The following is a 10,134-nucleotide window of genomic DNA, read 5'->3' on the forward strand; positions in this document are numbered from 1 at the left end:
TAGTATTTACATGTGTCAAGTGACAAATGCAAGATTTGCAAACGGAAAGACCTTCATCACTTTCTCTGTCAATAGAAGGTACCAGCTCGACAGAGCACAGAACTTTCACTGATTGAGTGTGATTGCGTTCAAGGCATCACACATTCCATTCACATGGATATTAAGGCTGCTAATATTCATCCCACTGCCCACGTAGACAGCAGTGGTTTGCACTCAAGTTTCAGTAGATATCTGAACACTGAAACATCATTATACTCTTCTGCGGCCAATATCCATGATGCCATGCTGTAATGGGGAGCAGGATGATTTTTAACAGACTTGGTACCTATTTGCTCTTTGACCTCTACCAGTACAACGGTGCTTTACAGATTTGGCACATGGCAAGGGCATGTGCATAAGGGCAATGATTGTGTGCAGTGTTTTAAATAATAACTCCCAGATGGTGATGTAGTTCCCATGGTGAGTTTGTGCTGCACATGATGCATTGTACAAGAAATGTGGGCAAAAGTGAGGAAGGAACTGATTTTTACTCTTCTCCTGGTACCAGCAAACTTCTTCCTCATTTGCAGGCAGGTGTGAGGAAGCTGAGAAATTACAGTGTTCATTTGGTTGCCTCCTTCCATGCAGATTGCACCTGTGATTTTTGTGGATGGTGGGCTTTCAGGCCCACCTTCCTTGGTGTATTTCTTGCAGCAGGAACTCCAACTCTTCAACATCAGATTTCTTTTCCAAAAATACACATTATTCATAAAATTTATAAAAATACATTACTTAACAGTTCAAATTTGACATTACATAAAATGCAATACAGATCAGTTTCTTTCAATACGGTACGAGGTGCCTCACTACATTTGCCATTACAGGTTATATTTGCATTGTGCATTTACATTTCGTGTCAAATATTCTCTGGTGCATACAGCCCGAGGGGTTTTACATGGTTTCCAGCCCCTTGGTAGACTATGGTGGGAGCTCCTTACACTGTGATCTTTCCCCATTGAGCCTTTGTGGTGACTGCCCCAAGTTTCAGTGTCCTGGGCCTTAATAAGTCTGACTGCAACACTTGGTCATCAACAGCTCTTTGCACTGGAAGACCAGCAAGTTTCAGGCAGACCAAAGTGCGTCTTTCACCGAGTTGATGGTGTACGTCCCTGAGAACAGCCCATCGAGCACTGAGTCCTGCATTACGAAGCTGCTCAGGATGAACTTCAACAAAAACCATGACATCTCTTTCCAGACCTGCTTTGGGAAGGCACATTGCGGAAAGAGGTGGCCAACAGTCTCTTTGCCACTACAGCCGCCTCGAGGGCAGCGTGCGAAGGTGGTAAGACTCTGGGCATGCAGGAAGGATCTGGCTGGAAGGGCCCTTCTCACCACCAGCTAAGCTATATGTCTTGATGTTTGTTTGAAAGTTCTGGTGATGACCCGCAGGGCCTCTAAGACATTACATGTGGACCACTGCCTGATGGACTTGTAGTCAAAGGTGTTTTTCTGTGCAAAATTTGCCATGAGGGACAGGTGGTGCGGCACAGTCCAACTGAATCAAGTGTTCTGCGGCAATGTGACCAGACCCATCCTTCGCAACCAGGAACAGATAGAACCTCAGCACATAGTGACATTTGGTGTTGGCAAACCAAGAGTCTACGCACAGCTTGATGCAGCCACAAACAAAGGTGGCCATCAGGATCGGGTGACATTGGGTACGATTTTTCCCCCCTTTATCAAGAGGTTTGAACATCGTCTCCCTGCAGACCCGCTCCATTTTCGATCTCCAGATAAAGCAGAAGATGGTTCAGGTGGGAGTGGGGTATAGGCCAGACCTCCACCACGCAGAGCAACACCATGAGCACCTCTCACCCAATGACCAGGTTCTTACCCGCAATGGAGAGGAAGCATCGCTCCCACATGCCCAGTTTCTGTTTCACCATGACTATACGCTTCTTCCAGTTTTTGGTGTGTGCCCTGGCCCCTCTGAACCATATCCTCAGCACCTTCATGTAATCTGACCTGACGGCGAAGGGGACAAAGGATCGGTCGGCCCAGTTCCCAAGGAACATGTCCTTGCTTTTGCCTCAATTTACTTTGGTTCCTGAGGCCAATTCAAACTGATCGCAGATGCTCATCAGCCTGCAAACGGACAGCGGATCCAAGCAGAAGACAGCAAAGTCATCCATGTGCAGGGAGGTTTTGACCTACTGCCTGAGATTGTCACCTTTGTTATGCCTGCATCTTCCTAATGAACTGGGCAAAAGGTTCAATACAGCACACCAACAAGACAGGGGAGAGAGGACAGCCCTTCCTGACTCCAGGTTTGATTGGAATACTTTCCGATTCCCACCCATTGATTGAGACTGCGCTACTGATGTTTGTGTAGAGCAGTTGGATCCAATTGCAGATTCCCTATCCAATCCCCATCAAAGTGGAATATGTTGCCCACATGCCTCCTTTCTGTCATTGTGAAGTTTTGGACTAGGCAATTCTACGTGAGATCAACTAATTCACTTTAAAATCACAGCCGCTAAACTAATAAATCACAAAGCAAAGTTTTCGTGTGTTAACTGGTAACAACACAACTGAAGTGTTCTACCATTGCAGTTGGGGGTCGGTTTTGCCTATGGCAGGATATTTATTGAATTGCTGCCTTTGTCCTTGAATGGGGATCCATTGCCCAGAATCATTTAAATTGTTTGGAACAGATAGGTTGACTCCTTTCTGAGAAATAACCTATTCCAGGGTTCTTGTGAATGACTGACCCTCCAATGTACTTAAGAGACAGTTTTTACTTCCACTTGTTGTGGGCTATCTTCTAAAGCAATTGGTACAGTATCTCTGGTGGTATTGCTCAAAGAGGGCAATTAATCTGAAACAGGCAGAGATCAGCAACTCAATAATAGTGTAAAGCCACCCACCGAGTAAATGAAAAGACTTTCAAGGGCTAGTTTAATGTGGCGGGTTAGCTCAGGAAAGCATCCTGGCTGTCTCTTTTTATATTTTAAGATCAGTAAAGTTTGTAGTTATAGTACTGTAAATATACAATTGTATTGTGAGTATTCATTTATCTGTTTAATATTCAATAAATAGGTTTCTACTGTTTTGTAATTTGAACCACTGCACATGATATATTCCAGTAAATTAGAGAACAGTGACATGTTGAGTTCACTGTCACTGACCACTTCTGGAAGTGAACCTCATGCCCCAACTAGTTGGTAGGGAGTGCAGGGTTTACTTGTGGGGATGGACAGTGACCCTGAACCCATAGAAACATACAGCATTAAAAGCCCCAAAGCATTTTAATATCTACTGTAGCGGTTTTGTTTCCAGTGATACACTTGGGATAATCAAAATATTTAATTTAGTCATTTATAATATGCTTTATTGTATATGGAGATTGATTCATTGTCTAGGTACATCTTTCATTTTAGTGGTTGCTTCTATTATTCGAGAAATATGCTGTATATTATTATTTAACAATTGTTTTAGTGATCCACCTACATGCCATGGAGTTAATTATAGAGAATCTGATTAATGCTAGTTTTAGGGCTTTTTCTGGCAGTTAATATCAAGCTTTCGGAGGGCGGTGGAGGCAGAGTCTTTGAATATTTTTGAGGCAGAAGTAGATGGATTCTTGGTGGGCAGGTGGTTGGAAGGTTATAAGGGGTGGGTGGAAATGTGGAGTAATCAGTTCAGCCATGAACTTATTGAATGGAGCTGGCTCAAAGGGCCGAGTGGCCTTCTCCTAATTCGTATGTTTGTTTGTTTACTTATAGATAGAATATTAAACCAGTTTAAGGATTTTTATGAAATTACATTTGGTTCTGATTCCAGAGTTGAAGCCTGATCTTTCATTTACCTATTTACTTTCAATCTTTGATAAATTAAAATCTTCCTCCCTTCTTTAGCTGTACAAAAATGTTTGTGAACGAGGCCAATGGACTGAGAGATTCTTATCTGCATATTTTGCCTACAAGGAGAACAATATAGATTCTGCCTTCCTTCAGTATTTATTCCTTGCAGAGCAAGGATATGAAATGGCTCAAAGCAATACGGCCTACATTCTAGAATATGGTAGGTTCTGAAACTAAACATGCAAAACTCCCAAAAGATTTTATTTTTGCAATGTATTTTTAAAAATAAAATCTGTGAAATGTACTGTTGTTTTAATAGAGCAGTCTGCACTCCTCTCACAGATTGATTGCTACCATATGGCTCTGATATACTGGAACCGAGCTGCAGCTCAAGGTACAGGTGTATATATAAGGTACATGACAAAGCTACTAGTTTATAGGAAAATAAATCTTTAATGTTGGATGTAGTAACTCACAAGGACTCGAGGCACAAGTGAGTCATTATTCCAATTCATACGTGGTTGTACACAAGGTACACGTCAGGAACTGCTGGTTTACAGAAAATACGTCAGTGATTTATGTTGGCCTGGATTAATTTTTTTTCTGTAAACTACTTATCCAAGGCACATTTTATTTGGAGAATATAACTGGCAAATTTTGTTTAAGCAGTTTAAAATTGTTCAAAACCATTTAAATTGCTATATTGGTTGACTTTGGAGTGATATGATCTTGATGTCAACTGGTATGATCCAGTACATGATATCTGGTGGCAGTTTAAGACTGCAGTTACGGAGGCAAATTTTTGCAGCAAAGCACGTGGATGATCAAAAATCGATTAGGGGTTTGCTCTCAGTAATAGTTACTCCATGAGCGTATTTGGCATCATATTGTTTGCAATGTGACTAACATCTGCTTACTATAATTAGTTCGGGAGCTTTTGACAGCTTTTTGTCTCAATGCATAATGCTGTATTAAAAGTAGGGATATTTGGTAAGACCAAGATAAGCACCAGATAACAGTTTTCAACTTCTTCCAAACCTCCGAACAGAATTATAGCAACTGTTCCCAATGATGCACATGCCCTCAGAACTCACCTTTCACCTCACCCTTCCCAGCCCACTTCTTCTTCCATATAACCTTCTGGGTTTTGTATTTAATTAATTAGTTTAAATACATTAACATATTCAAATTGTGATGCCACTGCCAGGCGGCGGAGGGGCCACCACAAGGCAGAGATTCGAGGTGGAACTGTTTGCGGGGGGGGCAGGTAAGTTTTCAGGGCCGGGGAGGAGTGGGGTTAAACGTTTTCGATTGGTCTAGGGGGTATTGGGAAGGGGTAAAGTTCATAGTTTATTAACTTTGGGGGAGGAAAGGTCGGGAGCACAAGGTAAGTTTTTTTTTGGTTAATACATTTGATGGTAATTGGGAGGGGTGGGAGAGGGTCGAGGTAACTTTAATTTTTAACACTCATGTAACTTGAAAATTTTAAATTAGATGTAAGGGCTGGAAGCCCTTTTAAAAATGTCGTCGGCGTTTGCACAGTGGTACCAGATGCCGTTGCCGGGGATGGAATGTCCACCCCCTCCACGTCATTGAGTGGGGTGGAGGGGGGGACGCAGTCCACCCCAGCCATGTAAATGAGCCGCCACATTTAATATTGCGGCAGCTCGGCGGAGTAGTGGCACAGTGGTTAGCACCGCAGCCTCACAGCTCCAGCGACCTGGGTTCAATTCTGGGTGCTGCCTGTGTGGAGTTTGCAAGTTCTCCCTGTGACCGCGTGAGTTTCCACCAGGTGCTCCGGTTTCCTCCCACAGCCAAAGGCTTGCAGGTTGATAGGTAAATTGGCCATTGTAAATTGCCCCTAGTGTAGGTAGGTGGTCGGGGAATTGAGGGATGTGGTAGGAATATGGGATTAATGTAGGATCAGTATAAATGGGTGGTTGATGGTCGGCACAGACTCGGTGGGCTGAAGGGCCTGTTTCAGTGCTGTATCTCTAAATGAATAACATTTTAAAAATAAATAAATAAAAGTAAAGCCCGTGCGCGCGAGCTTGTAAAATGCAGCCCAATAACTCCACTTTTCTACAGTCCGTCGGGATTGTTACCATGTATAAATCACCAATGTAAAGGCCATACAGTGTATTTCCATACATAATGGTGTATCAATGGGGCACAGCTGATAATAGACTGTCTCTTTTATTTTTGGTCCCCAGTGTGAATTGATCCTGGTGCGAGTAAAGTCCTTTTAGGAATTTAACTGTTAAGAGTAAATTAAACTCTCAACCCAGCTTCAGGTGGGTGTAAGTCCAAAACTGTTCACAAGTTGGAAATTTCACCATGAAAGCCCATCAGCATGGTTAATGGTTGTAAACAGAAGATTTAACCATTTTGGGTCTTTTTATTTCACGTTTTGCCACTATACAAAATCCTTTGGATTAATGGACTTTGCATATACTTCTATTGCTGACAAACCTGTAAACTCTATCAGCAGATAGATGGTAACTTTCCCATAATTTTCATTATCACCTTATAAGCTATGTGGTTATAAAAGAACCTAATTTAAGTATCTCAATATTAAAAGTGATGTTCAGTTGCAAATGATATTTAATATCGAACATACGAATTACGAGCAGGAGTAGGACACTCGAGCATGTTTCACCATTCAACAAGATCATGGCTGATCTGATTGTAACCTCAACTCCACATTCCCGCCTACCCCCAATAACCTTTCACCACTCCCCCCTTGCTTATCAAGAAACTATTTACCTCTGCCTTAAAAATATTCAAAGACTCGCTTCCACTGCCTTTTGAGGAAGAGTTCCAAAGACTCTCAACGTGCAGAATGACACAAAGTGAACTCAAATATTGTAGGTTGCGTCCAATCCCAGATTTCATCCTTCTCGGTCAGATAATGTTACCGAAGGTTGACGGTTACAAGTCTTCTGGTTATACCCACCTACATTTAGCTTTACTGCAACAACTTACTTTGTGGCACCATAAAAATTATGATTGGCTTTGTAGTTTCCCTGTGCTTCCCAAATTTCAATGTGAATCCTTGTTTGCTTGGCTTGCTGCCTGCAGGATGAGTTCATCATTCCCCCATTCCACTCCAAGTACCACAGAAACTAGAATGGTGAGCACAGAAGCCATATCCTGCTGCTGTCTCACCTTCCTCCCCCCTCCCCTAAATATATAGAGAATATACTTGTGGGACATAAAGTAATCTGTCTGCATCTAGTCAGGCCTAGATTTTCACCAACGTAAAGGAAAGGAAAATGAGACCTATTATTGTTCTGCACCTGATATGGAACCCATAATGTTTTGTTAGAAAATCTTCAAAACTCACAACAGTCCTGCTTGATAAGTGTGGCAAGTCAGTTAGGATGGCAAATAATTTAGAATCTATGCATAAATATTGTCATGCTTCAATTACATTTCAAAATGTTATTTTGCTTGCTAGGCTATTCATATGCCAGAATTAAACTAGGCGATTATTACTACTATGGCTATGGAACAAACGTGGATTATGAAACAGCTGCAATTCACTATCGTTTAGCTGCCGAGCAACAACACAGTGCGCAAGCTATGTTCAATTTAGCGTACATGTATGAACATGGTCTTGGTGCTCAGCAGGTATGGAGCAGTCCCTTCTCTTACCAGAATGGAAATAAACTGTTTTTGAATAGATCTTACTTTGTTATTTATGTAACAAACACCTCTAAAAATATTCTCAAAGCTACTGTATTAGAACCGAATACATGATTATTCAAAAATTTCTTGAATAAAACAAGTGGATATGTAGGACTAGATTTGAAGGCTATGTAAACTGGTTGAGGGATTTATATGACAGACTGGCAAAGTGCATTTATTGCCCATCCCTACCTGCCTTAAGAAGGTAATGACGGACCTTCTTGAACCGGTGCAGTCCTCGTGGTGATGTTTTTTTAGCTGGCAAGTCACGACCTTGACTCAAATGCAACAGCATTTCCTTCATAGTTGTTAAGTTAGGATGATGTACAACTTGTAGGGAAAGCTGTAAGTTTTTTGAACCATAAACCCTGGTCTTTTACAGCAGGCATACGTTTAAACGACAGCCCCCAGCTGATGTTTGGATTTGGTCTTTGATGCTCAACCAGTTACCTGGGCCAGTAGTTGGAATGTTTCACACCAGACAGAAAGATTAGCCTCGGTCTTTCTTTCCCATTTATCATGGTGTTTGTACCGCACACCAAGCCCAGATTCCGAAACAGGGACATGAACCCTATAAGATATTCAGGGTATTGGCAGTGAATTGATGGTAGCTTGCTCTTTATACAACTGATAAAAGTACATCTTACATGTAAAATATCAGTTCTTTATGGCAGGAGCTAAGCACCTGTTAATCAGCATTAATGTATAATCATTTTAAATTTACATACGACTTTTTAAAATCACTTATTTTTGAGAATGTTGCTGTTTTCACAAGATGGGGATGAGAAAGGTGACTCATTTCTTCTAGGAAAACCATACAGCAGCCCTCCCACACAATCTTCCATGATTCTGAGGTTTTTGTCTTCACTCTACCCAAAAGTCCATTCTTGGTGTTGATCATTATATCTGAACAAAAAGCTCTTGACATGAATTTAAAATGTGTTTTGTTTTACAAGATAGACCCCGTTCCCTTTTATCCTCCTGTGTCCTTGATCAATTTTTAAACTTTATCTCTAAAGATCACCTCTTTACAAGGCTGAAAAGCTCACATTTCTCCAATCTTTCCTCATTACTCATTCCAGTAATTTATACCCCAGTCATAGCTCTTAACTGAACCTGAATGATATTTCAAAAAAGATACATGCTCTTCTTTAGGATCTTCACTTGGCCAAAAGATTCTACGACTTGGCTGCAGAAACTAGTACAGATGCATATATACCAGTTTTTCTTGCGCTTTGCAAGCTCGGAGCCATAGATCTCATCCATTCTGTTCAGTATACAAATGTAAGTATCATCTTAGATTTGATGATGTAAAAAAAAAGCTTGAGGTGCCTTGTAATGTAAATAGAATGGGAAATAGTGAGCCAATGGAAGGATGGCCTAAAATGTAAGAGTCTTACTTTTTTAGGAAAAGGTATTTGAGTTAGTTTTTAATGATCGAGAAGCAGAGGTGGAGGAGCTTTAGGGAGTAGGATTTAGGTGGCTTAAGACTTGACCATCATTGATAGTAAAATTACAATGTAAAAGACTTGCATTTATATAGCGCTTTGCATGACCAGAGGAAGTCTCAAAGCGCTTTACAGCCAATGGAGTACTTTAAGTGTAGTCACTCTTGTAATATAGAAAATGCACCTGGAAAGTGCTCTATACATATCCAATTTTCTATTCTGTATAAGGCATTGACTTTGCTGTTTTTTGTTCATGAAACAAAATTTAACAGACAATGTTGTTAGCAACCCTTTTAACAACAGTGCTGTACTTTTATGGGGCAAGAGTTAAATTGGGGGGAAATTATTTAATGAGATGCATTGGATTAATGCAGATTTGCTGATCATACAGTCTTTATCTTTGCAGCTCAGTGAAATATGGAAACAAATAAACCTGGATAGACTGCTGTGGCCTCATTGGGATCTCTTTCTAATAATGATTTTAACTTTGCTCCTGGCTGTACTGATGGCCTATAGGCATGGCTAGAAAATGTGCTATAGGAGTTACATCCATCTTTCTCTGCTGCTGCAGTCAAGGTTTCTAAGAACAAGATTGCTTTACAAATTTAACCTTTCTGTGCATAACTTCCAAAAAGATCGATGTAATGATTTTAAGATACAAGTTTCAACATATTAAACACAATCAAAATGTCCGTGTATACAGATTGTCATCTTTATCCTCAGTTGTACTTTCTTTCAGCAGTGACGGGTTAATTGGAGGATGTCAATTTACTAGTTATAAATATGATGCATTAAAATTATTCACAAAGATCAAAAGTCCTCTTTGCACAATACAGCAACTGATTTAAATGCTTAAGGAGTGCAGATATCAAAATTAACTTTCCCATAATTAACCTCAAAGTATTAGTATGAATTTAACAGCTGGGAGAGGGATTTTTCACATGGATATGCAGAGTTCTCTCCTTGGTGGAAGAAATCCAGTCGGAGTGGAGTAGTACAGACAGTGACACTTGGCTGGAACCAATACTGCAGGTAACTCTAATTTTTTATTTATTTTTATTTCGAGACACAGCACTGAAACAGTCCCTTCCGCCTACCGAATCTGTGCCGACCAACAACCACCCATTTATACTAATCCTACATTAATCCCATAT

At 40.7% G+C, this 10,134-nt stretch overlaps 1 protein-coding gene across 1 annotated transcript in view; it reads left to right on the plus strand.

Moving 5' to 3' along the window:
* The window catches only part of LOC137376206 (protein sel-1 homolog 1-like), a 48,451-nt gene extending 38,818 nt beyond the window's left edge, over nt 1-9,633 (plus strand). The window contains exons 16-20 of the mRNA XM_068044312.1: nt 3,897-4,062; nt 4,162-4,236; nt 7,303-7,475; nt 8,688-8,816; nt 9,387-9,633. Coding sequence (XP_067900413.1) covers nt 3,897-4,062; nt 4,162-4,236; nt 7,303-7,475; nt 8,688-8,816; nt 9,387-9,506 — 663 coding nt within the window. The 3' untranslated portion in view covers nt 9,507-9,633. The remainder of the gene's footprint in view (nt 1-3,896; nt 4,063-4,161; nt 4,237-7,302; nt 7,476-8,687; nt 8,817-9,386) is intronic.
* The last annotated feature ends 501 nt before the right edge of the window (nt 9,634-10,134 follow it).

The sequence above is a fragment of the Heterodontus francisci genome, chromosome 13 (assembly GCF_036365525.1).
Source record: "Heterodontus francisci isolate sHetFra1 chromosome 13, sHetFra1.hap1, whole genome shotgun sequence".
Taxonomy (NCBI): domain Eukaryota; kingdom Metazoa; phylum Chordata; class Chondrichthyes; order Heterodontiformes; family Heterodontidae; genus Heterodontus; species Heterodontus francisci.